Source organism: Gossypium arboreum, chromosome 12 (genome assembly GCF_025698485.1).
Source record: "Gossypium arboreum isolate Shixiya-1 chromosome 12, ASM2569848v2, whole genome shotgun sequence".
NCBI lineage: Eukaryota > Viridiplantae > Streptophyta > Magnoliopsida > Malvales > Malvaceae > Gossypium > Gossypium arboreum.
This window is the reverse complement of record NC_069081.1, coordinates 119447046-119471322: the sequence shown is the minus strand read 5'-3', so window position 1 is coordinate 119471322 and position 24277 is coordinate 119447046. Positions and strand designations below refer to the sequence as shown.

At 30.1% G+C, this 24277-nt stretch overlaps 4 protein-coding genes across 4 annotated transcripts; 3 read left to right on the top strand and 1 right to left on the bottom strand.

The window, feature by feature from the left end:
• Window positions 1-617: 617 nt before the first annotated feature.
• LOC108478124 (purple acid phosphatase 17) lies at window positions 618-3254 on the top strand. Its single transcript, XM_017780547.2, has 5 exons — window positions 618-1011; window positions 1587-1743; window positions 1843-1950; window positions 2057-2184; window positions 3054-3254. Exons 1-5 carry the CDS (start codon window positions 799-801, stop codon window positions 3252-3254), a joined length of 807 nt encoding a protein of 268 aa, XP_017636036.2. The 5' UTR covers window positions 618-798.
• A 1259-nt stretch (window positions 3255-4513) lies between these two features.
• Window positions 4514-6823, bottom strand: LOC108476637 (UV-B-induced protein At3g17800, chloroplastic-like). The gene is made up of 3 exons (XM_017778909.2): window positions 6531-6823; window positions 5576-5871; window positions 4514-5502 (listed from the first exon to the last, which is right to left on the bottom strand). The coding sequence occupies exons 1-3, from the start codon at window positions 6660-6662 to the stop codon at window positions 4692-4694; spliced, it is 1239 nt and encodes a 412-aa protein (XP_017634398.1). The 5' UTR covers window positions 6663-6823; the 3' UTR covers window positions 4514-4691.
• Window positions 6824-8357: 1534 nt separating this feature from the next.
• On the top strand, window positions 8358-13202 carry LOC108476496 (extra-large guanine nucleotide-binding protein 3-like). Its single transcript, XM_017778703.2, has 8 exons — window positions 8358-9638; window positions 9722-9859; window positions 10293-10397; window positions 10495-10680; window positions 11121-11298; window positions 11667-11911; window positions 12159-12328; window positions 12442-13202. The coding sequence occupies exons 1-8, from the start codon at window positions 8631-8633 to the stop codon at window positions 13022-13024; spliced, it is 2613 nt and encodes an 870-aa protein (XP_017634192.1). The 5' UTR covers window positions 8358-8630; the 3' UTR covers window positions 13025-13202.
• A 2709-nt stretch (window positions 13203-15911) lies between these two features.
• LOC108478125 (U-box domain-containing protein 21-like) lies at window positions 15912-17580 on the top strand. Its single transcript, XM_017780548.2, has one exon. It carries the CDS (start codon window positions 16137-16139, stop codon window positions 17421-17423), a length of 1287 nt encoding a protein of 428 aa, XP_017636037.1. The 5' UTR covers window positions 15912-16136; the 3' UTR covers window positions 17424-17580.
• Window positions 17581-24277: the final 6697 nt, after the last annotated feature.

Sequence of the window (24277 nt, the reverse complement as noted above, 5' to 3'; positions counted from 1 at the left end):
TCATTTTTTTCAGGTGTTTTTTGTGTTATATTGTTTTATGTTATTGTAGTCATTTTTCGGTATAAGTTTAAATTTATAAAATATTATTTTCAAGTAAAAATTAATATATATAAAGAAGTAAATAATTTATATTTTACAACCATAATTGATGGGAGATAGAATTTGAAGTTGATGAGAAATTTGAAATGGTATTTTAATTATAAAAAGCAAATAATAGTATAATGGTGTTATATTTTAAAATTAATTTATACATAAAATTTAGTAGTTTGAGTAATTTTCAATAAAATATTTTCTATTAAATTGTGTCTAAAATTAGTGAATTTAAAGCTGTTTTGTTTCATTATGACAATTACAACTAATCAAAATAAATTATTAATCACGGAATAATAAGTGAAGTATATTCCAAATTAGATTAGGATAAATTTGACCATCATTGAATACGAGTTCATAAAAAACAATATTAATGAACAAGGAATTGGTAAATAAATCCTTAGAAATTTGGGGAAATAAAATAAGAAGCATAAATCAGATGAAAAATTGCAGTCCAATATATAGGATGAAAATTTTACGGCTAAAATATAGGAATTAATTAGATGAGTGCTAAAAATTACTTAAAAAATTAGAGGCGTCACCTTCATCATCACAACCGAATATTCCAGGGTTTTGCATGAGTTCATCACTGCAATGTTCGGGAAAATAATTTGTTTCGATGGGAATAAAATGACTCAAAATGCCAATTAATTTAACCATAGCTTTGGCATTGAAAACCTTAATGATTCAAGCAAGGAGAAAGAGAGGATGGGTAATCAATGTCAATGGCATCTGTGGTTTGTGTTGGCGATAACATGCTTTGTGAGTCAAAATTATGTAGCAGGGGAGCTTGAGAGAGTTCATCTGAAGGGGCAGCCGAGGAACGGCAACAGCAGCAAAGGCGATGGTTTCCTTGGCTTTTTGGTGGTCGGTGATTGGGGTAGAAAAGGGGCTTTTAATCAATCACGAGTTGCATTCCAGGTTATTTATTTTTGAATTTCTAACTTATTTAGTATTTTGTGTCTTAACGTGAGTCAAATTATAATTATATTTATACAAAATTGATTTCCTTTTTTAAAACTCATAAAATTTAATTTATAAAAATATCATTTTAATGCTTAAATTAACGGCTAGGTTGAAAACAATAACATATTTACCGTATTTGAAAGTTAGTGGTTACATCAAACGTTTTGAAGATTAAAATCTATCAAAAGTATGACTAATGCTTTTATGAGATTAATTCATTTTTAAAAATATTGTGGTTGAATAACGGAAATTAAGAAAATTTAAATAATATTTAAGGTGTCAAATACTTTCCTTACTGTTTTAATACAAGTCATAAAACAATAAATAATTATTTAAAAAAAATGCATCAAATTGAAGTGCTGGTCTTGGCTCATCTACTTTGTCGCTAGTCCCTAAATTCTTTAATTTTGATTATAAAGAATTTGTTATTTAAATTTTTTTTATATTATATATTTTTCAACAATGTGGGATTATTAATATTGTAAACTATTGACAAATTTTAGATGATTGTAAACACAATATGGATGTAGATGGGAAAGATTGGAGAAAAACTAAAGATAGATTTTGTGGTATCGACGGGAGATAATTTTTATGACAATGTGTTGAACAGCCAACACGACCCTGCGTTTCTACAATCCTTCACTAATATTTACAAATCCAAGAGCCTGCAAACCCACTGGTTCAGCGGTTTGTAACTTTTCATCGTATTCATGTTTACATACATTTTACTATTTCAGCAATGTTGAATGACCAATTGATTACTTACATGGATATCATTGCCTACAGTTTTGGGGAACCATGATTTTAGGGGTGATGCAGAGGCTCAATTCAGTCCTTTTCTCCGACAAATTGATTCCAGATGGTTTTGTTTACGATCCTTCATCGTCAATGCTGGTCTGTCTCTATTCCTTTTTCCTTATTATCATTGCTACTAATAATAGCTTAAAATGCAGAACACCTATTTTATCATATTATAGTAATTACTTTTAAATTTGGCCAGAATTGGCTGAGATCATCTTTGTGGATACCACACTTTTGGTGAAGAGTTATTTTTTAAACTCAGACAATCACACTTATGACTGGCGCGGTGTAATACCTCGCAAACGCTACATTACAAATCTATTGAAGGTACTTAACTTATTATTATTATATTTGGATCAAATAAGAATTTTGTCGTCATGATTCCATCAACCTTAAGCCTTGTCATGCAAGCATGTGAGCACAATCCTAGCATTATACTATTTAGGACCTTATAGGTCTCTCAATGTTTTGTCACTCGAAAGTATGCATTGTTGGGTTCGAATTCAAGACCTCTTACAACACGTAAAGTCAATTTTTCTTGCAAACATACATTGTACCATTTGATTTATACATTGCCTTTTAGAATTGGATCAGTCGTCAAATAGATCAAGTCACCAATTCGACCAATTCGATCCGTTCAATTTTAAAAAATCACTAAAAATTCAAAATAAATTTGCTAAGTGGGGTTGGCTCATTCGAGAGAAATCTTCGAAGTATTATTCACCAGATTATTGATCCAGTCCTCCAACAACTGAAGCTATTGTCTCCAAGAGGAGGCTTTTGTCTCCCATGCTTTGTTGTGAGCTAGTGTGCCGTGTGCGGTTACCTCAAGGGTCTGATTCATAGAGACGAGAGCGCCTTGACCATATGTGGGTGTACAACCACCCACCAAGAGGCAATATGAGCTTTTCGACTTTGGTGGGGTTCAAACCCTTGAGACCTATGGCATATAGATCATCTGTTGGTGGCATATCAATTCTTTACCCGATTAACTGGTCTGACCTGATTCAAACATCATTAGATTTATATAATAAAACTTCAATAAACTTGTAGAAGTCTAAAAGTACGATATTAGCATTGTGCTCACGACGCCGAAGCAGATCGAATGGTGATTGGTAATGACAAATATAAGATAGTTTTGGGTTCCAAATTAGTTTATACGTATCTATGTATGAAAATCCATAGTTTCTGTATAGGATGTGGAGTGTGCATTGAGAGAATCAACCGCAAAATGGAAGATAGTTGTAGGACACCATGCAATTAGAAGCATTGGGTTCCATGGTGACACTGAGGAACTTGTAAACTACCTCTTCCCTATTCTCAAGGCTAACAATGTTGATTTTTACATCAACGGCCATGATCATTGCCTGCAACACATCACTGACACTCACAGGTAAAAGACCAATGCTAAATTTAGAACTAATTGTTCAACAAAGTTGAAATTAATGGTGACTACAAATATTTAAGATTGGACAAGAACTTGACAATTATTTTTATATTATGGTTTAAAACTTTTTTTTGTTCAAGTCAATCATTGATATTTTTTTGACTTTAATGTAGGCATAATTATTAAGTTCAGACTATAATGTAAGAACAATAGTTAAGTTCAAAACTTAACTTGAACAAAAAAACATTCAAACCTTAATGTAAAAATAATTACCAAGTTGAGCACTCAATTAATTATTTAACTCTTTAACATGTGAAAATTTTCAGCCGCATTGAGTTCCTAACAAGTGGAGCAGGATCCAAGGCATGGAGGGGAGACATGAAGAAACAAAGGAGAGAGGGACTAAGGTTCTTCTATGATGGCCAAGGCTTCATGTCTCTTCAATTGTCCCAATTTGATGCCCACATTGCCTTTTATGATGCTTATGGCACCGTTTTGCATACTTGGAATGCGTGGAAATCCCTTTTTCACACATCCATGTAATTAAAAATATTCATGAGACCAATTGAATCGAGTTATTGAATACGTTTATTTAAACTTAATTCAAATTGAATTGTGAGTCATTTTTTGTTCTAAGTCCATCAATATTTTTAAATGGTTAATTTAAAATTGATTTAATTTGATATTTTTATTAAATTTTTAAACATATACAATTTTACTTATTTTAAAATGTTATGTTATAATATTTTACTCTAAATTTATGTGATATTAGTTATATAATATATAAAAATAAAATAAGATATTAAAATATTAAAAATGAGTTGGCTTGAGTTAAACTGAGTTCAAAACTTAAATGGTGAAATATAAGTAAATTAATATTTTAAATGAACTTCATTTTCTTATCCAAAACCATATTTCTAACTATCAGGACCAAGATTACTTCAAATGATAGAAGTACAATGGAGGCTCTTGTATAAGGAGCCAAATTACATTTTGCCCCTCGATTTAAAAAGTAAGTAAATTAACTCTTGTACATTAGATAAAAAGGCAAATGATCCTTTCTATTAGAAATTCATTCATTTTTATTGTTAAAAATTGATCCTTTTACGTCAATATAAGGTACACTGGTGTGATTATTTCATCAGTTATACCAATTTTTAATAGTATAAATGAGTAAATTTTTTAACAGATAGGACCAATTTGCTTTTTAATTTAACGCACAAAGTCTAATTTACCTGTTTTTGAGTAAGGGGTACATTGCAATTTGACTTCTAATACAATTGCCTCATGCATTATGTGATACAAATTCCAACAGCAAAACATAAATGCATAGAGAATAATCAATGCAAAAGTATCAATCAACAAAATTTACACATTATTAAACCATAATATAGTAAGAACTCCACTACAAAGTTTTTACTTTAACAGGGACGCAATTGAAAAGTATCTAATTCATAACAAAATGGTACCTTGAATCTACGAAGCTTTCACCATCCCATAGAAAAGAACCAAAAGTGATAGCCTCCAAAACAAGTTTCTTCAAACCACCAAAGCTAATCTTAATAAGCTCATCTTTGGAAGAATCAACAGTACCTTGAGGGGTTAAAACGATCTCGGGTCTTCCGAATAAAGCCTCTGTTTGCTTCTCGATAATGCTAACAGCTTCTTTCGATCTAATCGTAGCAAACCTCTGAAGTATATCCCCATCAAAGGACATTAAGTACGTCCGTAACCGAGAGGGCTTTATCCTGTTCCCAAAACCTCCAGACCACGATGAGACTTCCAGGTGTGATGAAACAACTAGATAATCCCCTGCAGGTCTTATGTCTTCTCTGATGGCTTTCTCGATACTACTTCCCTCACTATCTGAACCATTTGGAAGGATTTTCATGGTCTTCTCTAGTTGAAATCGCTCGTCAACCCGTTTTAGGAAATACCCATACATTACCGATGCAGCATAGACCTGCCCGACCCTAATTTTACTAATCTGTGCAACGGATTTTGAATCATTTAATCGATTTCCCAGAATGAGAGCTAGGTGGCTTTGGATCATTTCATAGGCTTCAGGCGAGTGAAGCTGCTCGAATTTCTCTTCTTGGCTCGGCCAAGTATCTACTTGACCTGAAGAATCTTTAGAAGAGGGAGTTATTGCAGGCACCAAGGAAACATCGGCATCCATAAACTTCAGCACAACCAATGCATAGAGGATCTCTTCCAAAGCTCTTTTTCGCTCGTTCGCCTTAACCTCAGCAATTCTCCTGTACAGCCAAACCTTTACCATGAGATATACAATTTCAAGATAAGTCCACGATAGTAAGATGAATCACCAACCTATACAACACCAAATCCGTGCCTGATGCAGACAGTTCTTCCTTCTTTTGCTCAGTGTCCCACTCGGTTTGAAGCTGTTTAAGCTGCTGCTCAACTGCTGCCAGCACAAGATGTGGATGACTAATCAAGATTTGAGACAAAAATTGCCCAATTGGAGACTCCATCCTTAGGGGTGCAATTGGATCAGATGGGTCAGTCGAGTTGGGAGACGACGATGCCCTTACAACTATGCCTCTCCTACTCTCCAAAACCATTCTTTTATTCCATGATCCTGAACAAGCTAGAGAAGAATAATGCTGCAATGATACATATATCACACTATATCAGACAGCATCAATCATAAAATGTTGCAATGATATATATATACACGAAACCATCCAGACCTAAACAACATAGCAATTAACATATATCGATCACCCATTTCCATTATGAAGGCTTCTTCGTATTCCAAGACAAATCACCATAATGAGTTGAACAGGAATCAGAAACACATCCAGAACACAAGAAAACTTTTCAAATACAACCCGTTCAATTGATACCAATCCATAACCTTATCTTTTCATTGAGGGCTATACCATGCTACCCTTGATACATGGCCACAATTCATTCAAAAACCACTGTTACCTCTCAAACTCTTGAGTGTGGTAATTTAATGTAAAAAAGAAATATGTTTAATAGACTCCATAGATACAAACAGGAAATGAAGTTTCCATTCAATAAACATGATAAATCATTAACATAAAACCTACATTTATTGAAAAAAAAATCATAATCAGCAGAGAAATGTGTTCTTCGGTTGGTGTGTTTACAATTACATGCATCAAAATCTTCCCTTTCAAATAACTATATGAAATTAAGGATCTAAACTCGGAATATACGTTAAAAAAAAGGAGAAAAAAAAGAGGATAAAACCCAAAACTGGTATAAAAGAAAAGAACAGTGAGCAAATTGAAACCTTAATCGGGAAGGAGAGGCGAGGTCTGGCAGCGTAAACAGTCGATCTGGTAACAGAGCTTGAAGGTGGTGGATGTAAATGTAAAGAAGATCCAACCAAAGTGGCGGTGGCGGTGGCGGCGGCGGCCTCCATCTACGGCGGTACTAATACCAATATAATTTTCAATAAAAGGATAAATTTGTTACGGATAACATAAAAGATTGTTTTGTATGGTAGCTGCCGGTTTTTTTGAGCTCGAACGGGTTCTGACCATACCGGTCCACGGTTCGGGTGGTTACTTTGTTGAGTTGGTTTTGGATGGACTTTAATAATTTTGAATTAACTGAAATTCAATATTAGTTTAAATCAAAAGATTTTAAATTATATAAATATTACTATAAAATTATATATTTTTAATATTTTATTTATTTTATTAAGATGTATCGGTTTAGTGAATTAAGTTGACTCCAACTTAAAAAATATTTTCGTAAATGTATTATAGAAATCCTTATATTAAGAATTAGATTATATTTTTAATTTTATTTAAAAGAAAATGATAAATTAGTGTTTTTATGTTAGATTAAAAAGTAAACTGATTATTTTTGTTAAAAATTTAATTTATTTTTATTATTAAAACGACGTGATTGATGAAATAAATAAATAGCTTACACGTGACATGCCATATGTCCTCGTCTTGACGTGCATGAACCATTTTTAATAGTAATTTAATGGAAATTTTAATAAAAGAATTGCTTATTGATATAGCCTATCATAATTAATTTGTCTATTATTTTGAGTTGAGGAAGAAAAAAATAATGGTAGGAAATAATTATACCACATCTACTTCCATTCAATTAACGCCACGTACCACATTTATAAAATAAGTCAACTGTGGATTATGCATTTCATGTAATAATTAAATTATAAAAAAAAAAAAGCAATTCATCAATGAAGGATGGATTTAAAAGAATAAAATGCATGATCGATTTTTCTATAAATGCAATTATGTGACAATGGAAATGACATATCTTATCATCGTTTAACGATTTTATACAATCATTTTTGAATTCGGTTGGAGAATTTTGAGGTTTAGTTTAAATGCTTTTGATTTAATTAATTTTAAGTTAATATAAATTTGGAATTTAGTAAAATGAGTTTAAATATTTAATTTTTTTATTATCGAATCGAATTGTTAGAATCGATTAGATAAGATATATTTTAGACTTAATTAAAATTTACCTTCTAAATTATACTTATTTTCTTAAATGCTAATTGTTTTATTAACATGAATATTTAAAATTTCTCAAATCTCACCATTGTTAGTCTAAAATAAAAATTTCCATTCAGAAGCTGCCATGTGACCATCCACATTTTAAAAATTTTACATGAAATTCTTTTAAAAAATAATTAAATTTATTGCAATAATAAATTTAAAAAACTAATAATTTCGAGGGTTTAGAAGGGGAAAGGAATATGATGCCATATGATGCCATTTTGAACACAATTAAACCCTAATTGAGTAGATGGAAACAGATTGGAAATTTAATTACTATAATAAATTTAATTAAAAATATATTTTTTTCTTTTTTCCCTTTTTTTTTAAATTTCATGTAATTTTCAAAAAAAATAGAGGTGGATGGTGACATGACAGCTTCTGGTTGGACTAAAATTCTTTTGAACTAACGGGGTTAAGGTCTGGGATTAAATGGGTAACGGCACTATAGTTTAAATATCTATTTGAAAAAATGGATATAGTTTAAGGGTTAATTTTGAATTAACCCTAAATTTTAATAGAGTTTGAGCTTACAACAAAAATCCAAATATTTAGTTACGTTGCACTTGTTTGTAATTTTCCATAAATTATAAAACTCTATATAAAGGTCCCCAATGGCGTGAATTTTGAATTTTATTTTCGCTTTTAGGTAACTCAATTTTCCAACTCGAACTCGTGCAAACTGAGTCATATACTCTGAAAGCGTCAAATATAACGGACTGATTCTTCAGCGTTAATTTTTCCTCCGTTTACTTTCTGCCAACTCCCTAACCGCTGCCGTAGCTGCCACCTGAGGTGGAAGCTTGGACTCGAACTCAGAGATTCAGAAACTCGGAATCTGACTCACCATGGCAGCTAAAGAAGCTGAAGAAGAGAACAGAGCATGGGAAGATGTAATTAGAAGAATGTTACCGGTCGGAGCTCCGTTACCGGACGAGGATCATCTCGATTACTCGATCGCTATTGAATATGAAGGTCCTCCTATTCCTTATGATGTTCCTCGTGTTGATCCACTCGATCTCGATTCCCTTTCTGCGTCTGATATATCCTCTATTCCTGTCGCTGCTTCAATCCCTAGTAAACCTAAATTCTCTAGTTTTAAAAAGAATCGGTATGCTGTTAGAAATGGAAGTCCTTTAGAAAGTCAGAGACCTTCTTCAGCTTCAAGATCTCAGATTGATTCTCGAAACGGGGATTATGATTCTGAGATCGAGGTTGATAAGTCGCCGCCACCGCCGCCGCCGGAGCAGTCTCAGCAGCAGCACCCTGATAAGAAGAATGTTGTTGTGACGTTTAATACGCCGAAAGATTCGGAAAATGATGATGATGAAGAAGAAGAAGAAGATGAGGATGATGATGGGTACACTTCTTCGCAATCCAGCGTGGCGGGTCGTGGTGCTTTAGCGGAAAATGTGGAAACGAGGGGGATAGTGAAGCAGAAGAAGAGAGGGATTTGTAGCAGGTGTGGGAAACGGAGTAGATTGAAGGAAAGAGAGGCGTGTTTGGTTTGTGATGCGAGGTATTGTAGCAACTGTTTGCTTAAGGCTATGGGGTCAATGCCTGAAGGAAGGAAGTGTGTGAGTTGCATTAAAAAGCCTATTGATGAAGCTAAGAGGTCTAGACTTGGGAAGAGTTCCAGGTTATTGAGGAAAGTTTGTAGTCCCTTAGAGGTTCAGCAAATAATGAAGGCTGAGAAGGAATGCGCGGCCAATCAATTGAGGCCTGAGCAGTTGGTTGTGAATGGGAGACAATTGAATCATGAAGAATTGGCTGAGCTTTTTGGGTGTCCAGTACCACCTCAGAAGTTGAAGCCTGGCAGGTATTGGTATGATAAGGATTCTGGATTTTGGGGAAAGGTAAATTTCTGTATTCAAAATAGATTGTTCTTGTTATTATTATTATTAGTTTCATGTGTTTGACCTTTGAATTGGAATTTTAGGAAGGGGAAAAGCCTGACAGTATAATTAGTTCCAAGTTGAATATTGGTAGTAAGCTGAAAAAGGATGCTAGCAATGGGAATACAAGGGTTTTCATCAATGGCCGCGAAATCACAAAGACTGAGCTTAGAGTGTTGAAGGTACTTAAATTACTTCTTTTCTTCTTATTGCATACCATTTCTTCATTGCTTGAGAGTAAAGAATTTCTTAGATCAAAGACTAATTTTTTTGAGTGCTTGCCTTTTTTAAGCAAAACCTTCATTTTATTTTTGATGATGTTTATTGGAAAATGCATAAACACATATACATAAATTATAATTCTGGTGATAGATCGTCATGGCTTGGTGTATGAGGAGATAAAAGAATTCATTTATGGAGTCATGCTTAGAAATTAGAATATAGTTGATACTTTTCGTCCAAAATTTAAGGTCATCCTGGCAATATTTTTTCACTCTCTAAAGCATGATTCCTAATTCTGATGGTTGGAACAGTTTTTTTTTTCTTTTTTTTTTTCAGCATGGGCACTACTTTGTATAATGGTTTGATTTGATTTGTACTTTAATTTTATTTCAGCTGGCAAAGGTACAATGCCCCAGGGATACTCATTTTTGGGTATACGAAGATGGATCTTATGAGGAGGAAGGTCAAAATAACATCAAGGGCAAGATATGGGAAAAGGTTCTCTTGTAATCTTTACACTAGATATAAATTCTAAAATTCAATGAGTGATTGAATTGGTTTTTTTATTCAGTAGAGTTTGATTTTTGGTAGGCAGGCTTTTACTCGTTTCTGTTGTTCATTGTTCTCCCTGCCTGTACCTCCTACAAATCCTCATGGGCCACAAGAAGATCCAACTACCTTTTCAGGGAGGTCAGTGCCTGAGTATTTGGGGCATGGAAGGGTACAGAAGTTGCTACTATTTGGGTTGGAAGGATCTGGAACCAGTACCATCTTCAAGCAGGTATGGTTTCTGTTTCAAACTATTTTGACTGCATGCATTTTACTTTCATTTCTCCTGCTTCTATAATCGTTCCTTGCTAAATATAAGTTCCATTATGATTAGGTAAAATACTTAGTGTTGTTTGTGTCTACAAGCATCTGTCTGATCCTTCCTTGATATATTTGTTCAGGTCTCATTCTTAATATTGGCAAATTCGGTATTTAAAACAATACCCTACAAATATGAACATTTGTGGGAATAACTAATTAAAAATAATACCCTATATAAGCATGAATATTTGTGGGAATTACTTGTTTTCTTTCAATTTTCACTTTTCCATTTGTAGCTATCTGGATTGAATGATTTGACCAAGTATAGGATCTCTAGCAACTTCAACCTTTCTTATGCTAGAATGATTGTTCTTTTGTGGTAACACATTTTCTTTTCAATCCATTGAACAGGCAAAGTTTTTATATGGAAATGGATTCTCTCCAGAAGAGATGGGGAACATCAAGCATATGATTCAAAGTAACATGTACAAGTATCTTAGTGTATTACTTGAAGGACGAGAAAGATTTGAAGAAGAAGCTTTATCGGAGTTAAGAACTAACAATTTGGATGCTGAAAAGTCTGACTCAGGTCTCGATCCTAGCCAGATTTTATGACAATTTTTCTCCCTGTCGATCCTAGCCAGTCTCAGCCACTGCTTTGTTCTGTCTATTTAACCAGTCTTCATTAATAGATATTTTTAGGATTATTAATGAACTTTTTAATGATCTATGAAACCAAACGTCGTCAAGAAGCATGCTTTCTGAGGGTAAGATGATGTTTGCAACCTGTTGAATGTTAGGAGGCTCATTAGAACTTAAATTTAACTTTTTAACATAAACTATACAATTTTGTTTGAATACATGAAAGTACATTTGTGATATTACATGTAAATAGAGGGTATTTCTTGTTTCCATGAACAAATAATGTTATGTGCTAATTATGAAAATTGATTACAGATGAAACAGGAATTGATGGAAGTAACCAGTGTATCTATTCAATTAACCCAAGGTTCAAGCATTTTTCTGATTGGTTATTGGATATTGTGGCTATGGGAGACTTCGATAAATTCTTTCCTGCCGCAACCCGGGAGTATGCACGTACTGTAGACGAGCTCTGGAAGGATCCTGCCATTCAGGAAACATGCAAGAGAATCGAGGAACTCCATCATCTTCCAGATGTTGCCAAATACTTTCTGGAAAGGGTATGACACATCAGTTCATCGTTGTGTGTTTTATGAAGCATTTAACAAGTCACTGTTCTCGAATTTCTATATTTGCTTTATGGGATTTCAGTAGGAAGGCATTGTTCTTGTTAACCAGATCAGTTATGCAATATTTTTAGTTAATTTCACGTTGTATGCAACGTTTAATTGAGCGTAGCTCATCCTTGGCTTAGGAATTGTTTCCTCGGTTTTGTGTTTGCAACTGTTTTTCTTTTCCTTTCTGCAGGCTGTTGAAATATCGAGCAATGAGTATGAACCTTCAGAAAAGGATATATTGTATGCCGAGGGAGTTACTCAAAGTAATGGTCTTGCCTCCCTTGAATTCTCATTTGATGATAGAAGCCCCATGTCTGAAATATACGACAACAACTTCGAATGCCCTCCTTCCTTGACCAAGTAGAATCTTGTCCCCCTCTAATGGTCCATTATTTGATTTTTTTTCTTTGCTTCTGCCGGGAGTAACTGTTCTATATGTTATATTCTTTTATTGGCAATCACTGTTGTATTAGGTACCAACTAATCCGAATAAATTCCAAGGGACTTCATGACGGTTGCAAATGGCTAGCAATGTTTGAAGACGTAAGGGCAGTGATCTTCTGTGTTGCTTTAACCGATTACGACGAGATGTGGTCCCGTGGTACAGGCCCCATCTATAACAAAATGTTGGCGAGCAGAGATATGTTCGAGAATCTGGTGAGACACCCATCGTTTAAAGACATCCCTTTCGTGCTTTTGTTGACCAAATACGATGCCTTGGAGAACAAGATAAACCGAACCCCTTTATCCACCTGTGAATGGTTCAGAGATTTCAGCCCCTTAAGGCCACACCACAACCACCATGCCCTGGCACAACAAGCATACTATTACGTAGCGGTGAAATTCAAGGAACTATATTCATCGATATGCGGCCAAAAACTGTTTGTTTGGCAAACTAAAGGGCGAGAACGCAGATCAATCGATGAAGCATTCAAATATATCAGGGAAGTACTGAAATGGGACGAAGAGAAAAACGAGAACATGTACGAAATCCATGGGGACGACTCGTTTTACAGTACAGAAATGAGTTCATCTCCTTATATAAGGCAAGAATAATTGCAGATTTGATTTATTTAAAAGATTTTTAACTTGGCAAATTTATCATAGATTTTGCAGCAGATTGAATATCTGTATAGTTTATTTGTTTGGACATGGAATAATTAGGATGCAAAATCCTATCCCATGTATATAAATTAAATTTTTTTACTAAACAACTTTGGAAGGGATAATATAATTTTTGGCCCCTGAATTTAGTAATGTAACTTTTTTTGGTCCTTTAACTTAGCAATTATATTCATTTTGATCCCTGAATTTATATGCTATCAAGATTTTATGATGTGGCTAGCGATATTGGAATAGGATCAGATCGGATGGAGTGAAAATTGATATAGTCAAAACAAAAGAGTTGAGTTGATTCATAAATAGCTTGAAAGTGGTAAAAATCTAAAACCGAGAAAAAATCAATTGAATATGTTGAACTAGTTTAATAATTTAAAAAAAAAATTATAGGCTTTTATAAATTTCTAATTAATTAATTAATTATTGTTGGTTTGACAGTTGATCTGGTTAAAATGGTTGAATTGAGGATTAGTGGTTTGACCTATTCAATCATTGATTCAAGTGATGATATGATAAAATTTTAGAGTGTTAAATCATCAATTTTTTTATATTTGTCAAGTTCAAAAATCAAAATAAACTTAATTGTTAAATTTAAGTGTCGAAATAGATAATAAAAAATACAAATACTAAAGTAAATCTAATTTTTAAGTTTAGGGATCAAAATTATATTATCCCACCCTAGAGTTTTTATTTTCTATTTTATGGACTGTATTTTGCTTTGACTTAATCCTCACCTGTCTCCACATGATCCTTATGACAAATTTGAAAATAAATACCCCCTATCTATATTAGTTGTATATATGGCTTACGCTTAATAGCCTTTGGTTTTAACACGGTTTCCCACTTGTTTGAGAACAAATAAAAAAATAGTGTCAAATTTAGTTTTTAATCCTTCTATTGTCTTCAAATTAAAAATTTAATCCTTTTTATAATCTTATTACTAATGTAGATTTTTCTTAAAATTACTTTTATCAACACCCAAAAAAGAGTTGAAAAAAGTTTTTTATTAAGAAAAAAAATCACATTAACGTTTTAATTGAAATGGTTAATTATTTAAACTGATAATGACATTATAAAGGAGAAAAACCATACTAAATTAAAGAACAGGAATTAAACCCTAGTTTTGACCATAATAAAAGGACCACAAGTATAATTTAACCAAAATGGAAAAAGTACAAGTTAAAACAAGATGAGAACCCAGTTTCTAGGATTTTGAATTTGGTGAGCTCTATTAGGTTAGGTTGAATATGTAATAGAAAACCTATTAGAGATTATAAGACATTCAACTTTCATACCACCCAATATAATAATTTCATCATTAACTTAAGAAATTGTTGACATATTATGTTTAAACCAAGTCATGAGTCATGACACATTTTTTTTCTTAAAAAATTATAAAAAGCTTTTAGTTAATAATTTTTTTTTTTTTTAAATTTGAGCTAAACCCGAGTCAGAAAATTTATAGAAGGCCTAACTTGTTTAGAAAATGGGTATTGTTTTTTTTATCGAAACCCATTTTTCAGGTTTAGATTTTTAACTAAACCTTCCAACTTTTTTGGTGGCCTGGCCCATAATTAGGTCTAGATTATATTTTGCCTCTTTGTTCAAAATATAGAGAAATTAGTTTATGTACATTAGTTCAATGAGTAAATTGATCATTTTTGTTAAAAATTTTATCTATATGTACTATTAAAAACTACTGTGATTGACGAAATAACCAGGCAATAATACTTGACATGTCACGTGTTACTAACGTATAAAAACTCATTTCTAACAGTAGAAATGGATGAAATTTTTAATAGAATGACAAATTTACTCTTTTATTCAATACAAAAAGAATAAAATAAAATCTAACTCTTAATACAAATACTTCCATGATACTGTTAGTGAATATAGACATATACATGTTTTTGATGGTCGGTGGGTAAGGAGATGATCAAATAATATGGATGTAAGAAAGAGCAAGAAAATCCAAGTCGACCCGTCAAAACCGCAACCATAGAAAAACATGTTCAAACAAGCTTCCGTTTACTTGTCCGAGATTGAAGCAAGAACCATCCTTTTACCATTTCCACCTTTGACACTCTCAGATTTTAAACCCTCAAAAACAAGCCCTTTTTTTAATTTTTTTTCCATGGTCAAAATTCAATACTCGCATTCCCTAAAAACACTAAAAAAATTATTAAGATTAAATTCTATTATTAATCCCTGTACTTTACAAAAGTTGTGGATTTAATACATGTACTTGAATTTGGTCATTTTTAGTCATATACTTTTCAAATTTAAAAATTTCAGTTCTCACCAAATAATACTTGTTAAATTCATTAAATTAAATTTTGCTATTCCCAAAATTTGATGTAAAAACATATTATCATATGTGCAATGCTATGTCAATTTGTTTATTTTCACATATTATTCACTAAAAATCTAGTTAATGGATTAACAATGATCATTTGCGTCAAGACAAAAATTTCATAATTTAGAAAGTATAGGAAATTAGAATGATCCAATTAGAGAATATGGATTAAATCTTCAATTGTACACATAATACATGACTAGTAATTGAATTTAATAGAACAAATTTATTGGTCTGGAGTAAAATTTCGGAATCCAAAAAGTATAATGACTAAAATTAATCAATCCGAAAAGTAAAGAGTCTAAAATTGATCAAATTAAATTATAGGGACCAAATCCACAACTTTTGTAACGCACAAGAACTGATAGCAAAATTGAACCAAAATATTTTATTAATTATCTTACATTTTGTGCATGTGAATTAGTCTCTCTTTCTCTACACTCACAAATTCAATTTGAACAATTCTCAATAAACTTTCAACAATTCATAACAAAGTCCTAGTCTTTGAACACCGTGTGAAGTTCATCATCTTCAAATCAATCCCCTGTTTTTTCATTCAAACACTATTATACATATATATATAAACCTCAATAGACTCCCTTTAACCTTCACAGAAATCAAAAACAAAAACTAACCCATTTCTCAAAATTCATTCACGTTTGATAGTCTGAAATCAGATTTCAAGCTTTAGCAATGGTTTTCAGTTGGAGAAAGAAGAAACCCAGAAGCTTTAATGGCGATAAAAAGAAAGAGCTTGAGATTCCAAGGCATTTTCTTTGTCCAATAACACTTGATCTTCTGAAAGATCCAGTCACATTATCTTCTGGGATTACTTATGATCGTGAAAGTATCGAAAAATGGCTTGATGATGGGAATTTCACATGCCCTGTTTCGAATCAAGTTCTTAGAAGCTTCGATCAAATACCCAATCATTCGTTAAGGAAAATGATTCAAGATTGGTGTGTTGAGAATCGGAGTTACGGCGTTGAAAGGATTCCGACACCGCGGATTCCGGTGCGTTCGGCGGAGGTCTCGGAGGTTCTGTTTTCGATTATGGATTCTACGCGACAGTTGGATCGGTGTGCTTGTCTCGATTCGTTGCATAAGTTAAAAAAATGGGGTTTGGAAAGTGAACGTAACAAGCGGTGCATTGTGGCTAACGCCGCCGCTTCCGGAGCCATCGCCGCCGCGTTCGACGCATTCGCCGGTGAGTCTATTGATAAGAACATCAACGTGTTGGAAGAGATACTGTTTGTTATAAACTGGATGTTCCCACTTACCGAACAAGCTCAACGGTACATCGGATCACAAGCTTCACTATATTGCATTGCTCTGTTTTTAAAATCCAAAGACTTATCATTGAAACAGAACGCCATTACTGTCCTCGCAGAGCTTTTGTCTTGTAACCAAAAATACGCCCAAGAATTGACAACCATTGATGGAATCAACAAAACCCTTTTTCATTTCATTAATAACCCAATTTGTCCTTCCATTACCAAACCATCTCTCACTTTGATTTACCACATGGTTTCACTTTCAAATGAAAACACCACAACAGAGTTCATCAACATGGGTTTAATCCCTTTACTTTTGGAAATCATGATCGATTCCCAAAAAGCAATATGTGAAAAGGCATTAGCCATTATAGACCAGCTTTGTGAGACAGAACAGGGAAGGGGATTTGCTTATGATGATGCTCTTGCAATGCCGGTTTTAGTGAAGAAGATATTACGAGTTTCAGAACTGGCAACAGAGTACTCTGTTTCGGCCATTTGGAAACTGAGTAAAGGTGATGAAAAGGCTTTAATGGAAGCTCTTCAATTCGGTGCATTTCAAAAGCTTCTGTTGCTTATACAAGTGGGGTGTAATGATAAAACCAAAGAGAAAGCTACTGAGCTTTTGAAGTTGTTGAATCCTTATAGGCCTGGATTGGAATGCATTGATTCTTTGGATTTTAAGAACATCAAGAGATCTTTTTGAAATTTTCATTTATTTTAATGTAAGATTCTTTATTCTTTTAAAAATCTAAGCTAATACGATTCATCATTTGTTTAGGGGTTTCAGTTTATTGTATAATTTTTTACTCCAAAACTGGAGTTAAAAGAGGTAATCAATAGATTAATTTTGTTAAATTGAATTAGATTTAATATTTACTATTTAAGTATAGTTAATATTTTTAAAATTTTAATGGTTTTATAAATGAAATATTTTATTTGAAATTGAATTATAATTGAAAAAAAATTTAAAGATATTTTTATACTGTAAATGTTAATTATGTTATTATTTTAATTTATTTAATTCTTTCTAATAATATAGGGGTTAAATTGATTTATTTAATAATAGTGGAACTAATTCAATCTAATCCTTAAAATACAAGGATTTCCCAAAATACTTTAAGTTATAAATTTTATTTAATGCTTAATTTATATATGAATATTGATTTGATTAATTATATATATATATATATAAATATATATATATATTATTTTGATTCATTTTACGTAGAAAGAAGCAGCATTGTTTCCTTATTGAATAAGTAAACAATTATGCTTTTATAATATGAAAATAGCCCTTTTTTTTTTTTAATTTCAATCCTCAAAGTTTAGGCTTTGGTGGTTTAAGCTGAGAATTTAGGTACTGCAATTTAAGTTTTATTATGCTTATTTATAATACGTGAGTCTTCTATTTTAATATATATACGTTTGTCATGAATGAATTTTGTGCAATTCTTTTCGATTTTTTTGTTTATTGTAACTCGAATTTGTATAAGTAGTTATACTATATTTATGTTTGTCATTGGCAAAACTTTCTAAATAAAATCATAAATCAAAGGTTTAACAAGCCATTTGGTATCTAAATTTAGTTTTATTATTCATTTGAATTATTCTTCAGTGTTTAATTTGGTACCTAGATCAAATGATATAATGAATGTTTGACACATAAATTTTAGTTAAAAAACAAAGATACTTAATTGAAAAAAATAACTCAAGTACTTAATTGAGATAAAAATTAAATTTAAGTATCAAATTAAAAAACTCAAACACCAAATAGAATATTAAAATCAAACTCAAATACTAAATCCAACAATAAACCCATCAAAATTTATATAAAACAAACTGAGTGCGTGATTTAATATTGATGTGTTGAAATGATATGAAAAAGAGAGTATTGAATTTGAAGAAACCAATTGCATATAATAATTATAACAACAACAACAATAATAATAATAATTTATTTTTATTTAATAATTAATTCATCCTTAAAATACTTGTTACTTTTTGTATTTTAAAAAGCAAGCATTATCGGATTAAATTATTTTTAATTAAAATATTGATTAAAACATTAAATTTTTAAGTATGACAATCTGCATAGTAATTTACTATATTTCATGCTATTTTATTGTATATTTATGATTTTTTATTTTATTATGAATATTTTAAAATTTTAAATTATTTATTAACGTAACATATAAGTTAAATAATGCCATATCAATATAAAATACATATGGTGTAACACCCCTAACCCCAAACTGTCACCGGAACAAGGTTATGAGGCATTACCAGACATATTAGACAACTTACGAATAATTTACAATTAATATAACTTTCATAGTATAATATAATAATTAAGTCTCTATATTGGACTCTCAAAGTTCAAACACGTATTAAAAGTAGAACGGGACTTGTTCAAGTATTCAGGGATTTCTTTTTTTTTTGTAAAAAATTTCGGCAGCATTTATGCTTATTTTTACCTAAAACCCCATGCAAATTCAAACCAAAACAACCAACACCAATGTTTCACATTCATATAACTAATATTTATATCATTGACATAATTTTTAACTTAATAACTATCAATGCATCATTCTAAATTGATTAAAAACTTCATTCATTTAACCATCTAAATCTTATAATTCATCCTTCACTACCCAAAGTAATATACATATTCAAGTGACTAAACAACACCTATGTACATGCCACCTTTACCCAAAAGAAAAATATACATCACCAAATTTGTGTTGGAGTCGGGATTATTCTGGATGCTGAGCCGGGACACTTGACTTCTACTAACTGCATGACGAAACAACCGTCTGCACTGAGTATGGATATACTCAGTGGTATTACCATAATTCAAAATATATCATCAATAATAAAAATATAAATATTAAAATACATAACAATTAATTTCTTAAATACTAATTCATACTTTATTTTTATTTTTATTTTCATCATTTCATAATAACAATTCAATTTAATTATTCATCAATCAATGTATTTTTCACAAACTTGAATTTAAACCACTTATGAACATTTAGCTCATACTTTTCTCTTTCTATCACAATTCTAATTTCTATTCATAATTCAATTTCTTTTTCTTTTTTTTTTTATTTCAATGCCTTAATTTCACATTTCAATTTTTCACCCTATTAACGTAACTCGGATTTTGGCGAATACACGGATCCAACGAAACACACCAATATGGCACCTAGTGCCTCATCGGATAGTTCGAAGTAATAGTTGACACCCAGTGTCTCATCGGCCTAGCCGAAGTAAATTTGGTACCTAATACCTCATCGAATCTATCCGAAGAAATTTAGTGACACCCAGTGTCTCATCGACTCGAGGTCGAAGCATCCCTGAACACTTCTAATCCTATGGCATGCCAACTATATCCGACTCAGCACAACTAGTTAATAGGGTATTCAATTCACTTTCTCAATTCTATATCACTTTCAATTCACAATTCAAATCACCATTCATTTTTCAATCAATACACTTTTCAAATAATCACATATTCCATAATTCACTTATTCTATTCAATTTAATTCAATTTGCATCACTTTCATTTTCACTCAATATTCATATCAATTTCACATACTTACCTCAAGTCTTATTTACCATACATAACAATTAAAAATTCAGCAATCAATAATAATTAAAATTCGAATTATAATAATACACACTGTAATTCTCCCGTTTTAGTCCTCGATGACTTTCTCCTTTCCTTTTGATGCTGATGCTTCAGGTTATTTGTTGGCTACGAAAATAATAGTAATTTACATTATTATTTACAGCATTAATTATAATAAATAATTAAATTTCTAAACAATTCCTACCTTATTCCCAATTTAATCCTAACTAAACTTAATTATTTTCTTAATCCAATTCACTCTCTTTTTCTATTCAAATTTTGTCTAAACTTATATTTAACTAAAAAATTTTCCTGCGTATTTCCCTAATTTCAAAATTTCTTCAATTTAGTCTCTACAACATAAAACTTATAGCCTAGTTTACAATTTAATCCCTTAATCAATTCTAACTTAGAATTCATTCAATTAAATCCCTAATTCCATAATTTGTCCAACATGAACCATATTTGGAAACATATGAACTCTTGAACTATCAACTTAATTTCATCAAAATATTGTTTCAAAGCTTCTAAAACATCAAGATTAACTAAAAAGGACTTAATTGACTTACCAAATTAACTCTAAACTTCAAATCCTTAGTTTTCTCTTTTATTTTTCTTTCCCTTTTTCTTTCTCTTTTCTCCCCTACTTCCCGTTTTCAATTCTGTTTCTATTCCCTTTTGTTTCTTTATTTCTCTTTTATATTTATTTGCTTTACTTATTTAATTAGCATATATTATAATATATTTATTTTAAATATCTATTTTAATATCATTTACATATTTTACAATTGTACACATATTTAATTCTACATTTGTACCAATAGTTTTATTACATTTGTCATTATTTAATTTGTTTCTCAAACAAAAATCTCATAATTTAAAATTTTAATTATTTAATTAACAAATATTTTTTACTTAAATTATAAGTAATTTAGTATTTAAATTACAAATGTACCAATATAATTTTTACACATGTATATTTTATTACCATATATTTATCAACTATTTAATTTATTTAAAATATAATATTCATTAAATAATCATAATAATTATAAAACCATAATAATAATTTTAATATATATAATACATACATTCAAGAAAAATCTTGATTTTCTTCCATTTGTCACCTCAATTTATGTAAATGGCTTAATTCCCATTTTGATCCTTTTTATTTTCTATTACTTTAGAATTAAACTTTTACCCCTTTTTCAATTTAGTTTTTTTTACTAATTATTCTAAATTAAGCTAATTTCACCTAATTAAATCCTAATTAGACACACCACTAGGCTTATAAATATTTTTAATAATTATTTTGAACTTATTTCACTATGACGGAGGCCCTATAACTCACTTTTTCGATGTCCGTGGATTTTGAGTCATTACATATGGATTATCATGTTAGTTGTCACGCCAATATCATTAAAAAATTTAATATTTTAGCCAATATTTTTATTAAAAAAATGACTCGACTCTTTTAAAAAAGATTGAATACTAAAAAAAGGTTAATTTGAGAAAAATATAAAAATTTGATTAGGGCTGATTGGGTGAGATTTAATAATGGGTATGGGTGAGTGCTATTGTTTGATTTTGGTAATTGGGTTAGATGAAATTGGGCTTTTTAATATAGTTTTACAAATTAAAAGGTTCGTTGAGTAATTTCGTTAATCGAATGAAGCATAAGCATCGGAATTTACAATGTCAGTAAGGTATAGACATTAGCTATCTACATTATTTAAATTCCTTTATATTTTAAAATGATTAACTTATATTTACTTACATTTTTTCTTGTTTTTATATATTTCCCCAATAATTCTTTTTATTTTAAATTTTTTAAATATGAACAATAAAATTTACATTGTAACATCATATTTTTAATTTTCATTTCTATAGTGCATAAAATAAAATTAAAAATCGATAGAGCTAAACTTGATCCATTACACTTGATAGGTTATATTCGACTTAAATCTGATTTAGACAATAATTTTTAGATTTGAATTAATCAAATTTAATTTAAATTCAATTTAAATAATAAAAATATATTTAATTTTAAATTTTAAATTTAATTATAAAAATAATATAAATATTATAATATATTTTTGAACAATTATGCGCTGATGACAAACACATTAATTTGTTTTATTTAACTAGAAAAATACAACAAAATGGGTTAGATGAGATAATTGACTAGTTATTGCAATAATTCTATTTATCCTATATATTAATAAAATATATAAAATGTGAAACATATGATAATAATGGAATGTCACGTAGCCTATAACTTAAAATCCTTATTTATTTACATATACACATTTATATATACATATGGCAAAATTAAAAAAATTTGTCAGGTTTAAAAATAATAATTTATAGACATAATCATAAAATTATCTCTTCTAACATTTATATATATATTTCCAATTTTATCATTCTTCTTTTTTTTTTTAATTAAGTTTAACCTTAACCTTTCAAAAAGGTTAAATTATTTTTTAACAAAATATTGACTAAAATATTAATTTTTAATGATGTTAGCATGGCAGTTAAGTATATTTATTATTGGCATGATACTAATTTTCTTGTATATCACGCTAACAAATAATTTTAAAAATATAAAAAATCAAATTTCAAATGAAATTATAAAAAAATGCATGAAGCATAGGCGGATTGTCATAAGGATTGCTATGTTTAAAAAATGTTTTAATTAGTATTTTCATAAATTATTTTTTAAATGTTAATTGTCAAATTAGACTCTCTTTTAAAAAGATTGAAAGTCGAATTAAATTTTTAAAAATAAATTTCAAATTGATAAAAATGTAAACATTAAAGACTAATGCTAGATAATAAAACAAAAATAGTTTGTGAGGCCTAGGATCTTAAATACTCATATTTGAGATCTATCATGCGCAATCATATGCGTTGGTTTCCAAGCCCCATTATGTACAGTTGTTATGGATAGTTTTTAGTTCAGTTTGTTGGTTTTAGTCTAATTTGTTTCTACCTTAATGGTATAATTCTGTATTGTGTTTACTCAAACAATCTATTTGTAATAATTTGATGCTTATGTTTACTTAGACACATATTTGTACTTTAATTGTATTTGTTATACTTTCAAATATATATATATTAGAGTGAAGGAATCGAGAACAGATTTCATTTGGGACATCGACATTTTGCATGTGCCCACTTATTTATGTGTAAAGGGACTAAGCAATATTTAGTAATTAAATTTAGTTTTTTCAATTTAATCTTTAAAATTTTTATCTGCATAAAATTTTTAAATTAGCGTTTTTTTAATTTAGTCCATAAACAATAAATATTAATTTTATTAAAATTTGACATTATTTTAATTTTTGAATAGTATAAACACAAAATTAATTCGATTATTAATTTAAACTGGTAGTATAATTAAATTATACAAAATTTTGGAGGAATGGTTGGTATCCCAAGTGACCTGTATCCCACCTCAATTTATTAATCAACTAATGCATTACAATTAAAAATTATCTATAAAATTTTATTTTATTAATCAATAATAAACAAGTATATAAATTTTAATTTCAATTTTAAAATTTTGTTTCTCTTACTATACTTGAAAGCATTCATTTAAAATTTTGGATTATTTTTATTGGTACGATTTGATTTGACTTATTTTTATCAATATTATATATTTTTAATTTAGGAAATAGCTTTCATCATAAAATGTATTTATAAATGTTGTATAATAATAATTAATTCTTTTTAATAATAGGATAATAACCCTGTATATTTTAAAAAATAAGTATATTATTAATTAAAAAGTTTTATATTCATATAAAAAGCCGAACGTATTATCTCTATTTTTGGACTTAATCATTTTTGTAGCAGAAGAAATATATTAAAAAAGAATGCAATAAAACTATATATTAATTCTATAAACTAAAATAAAA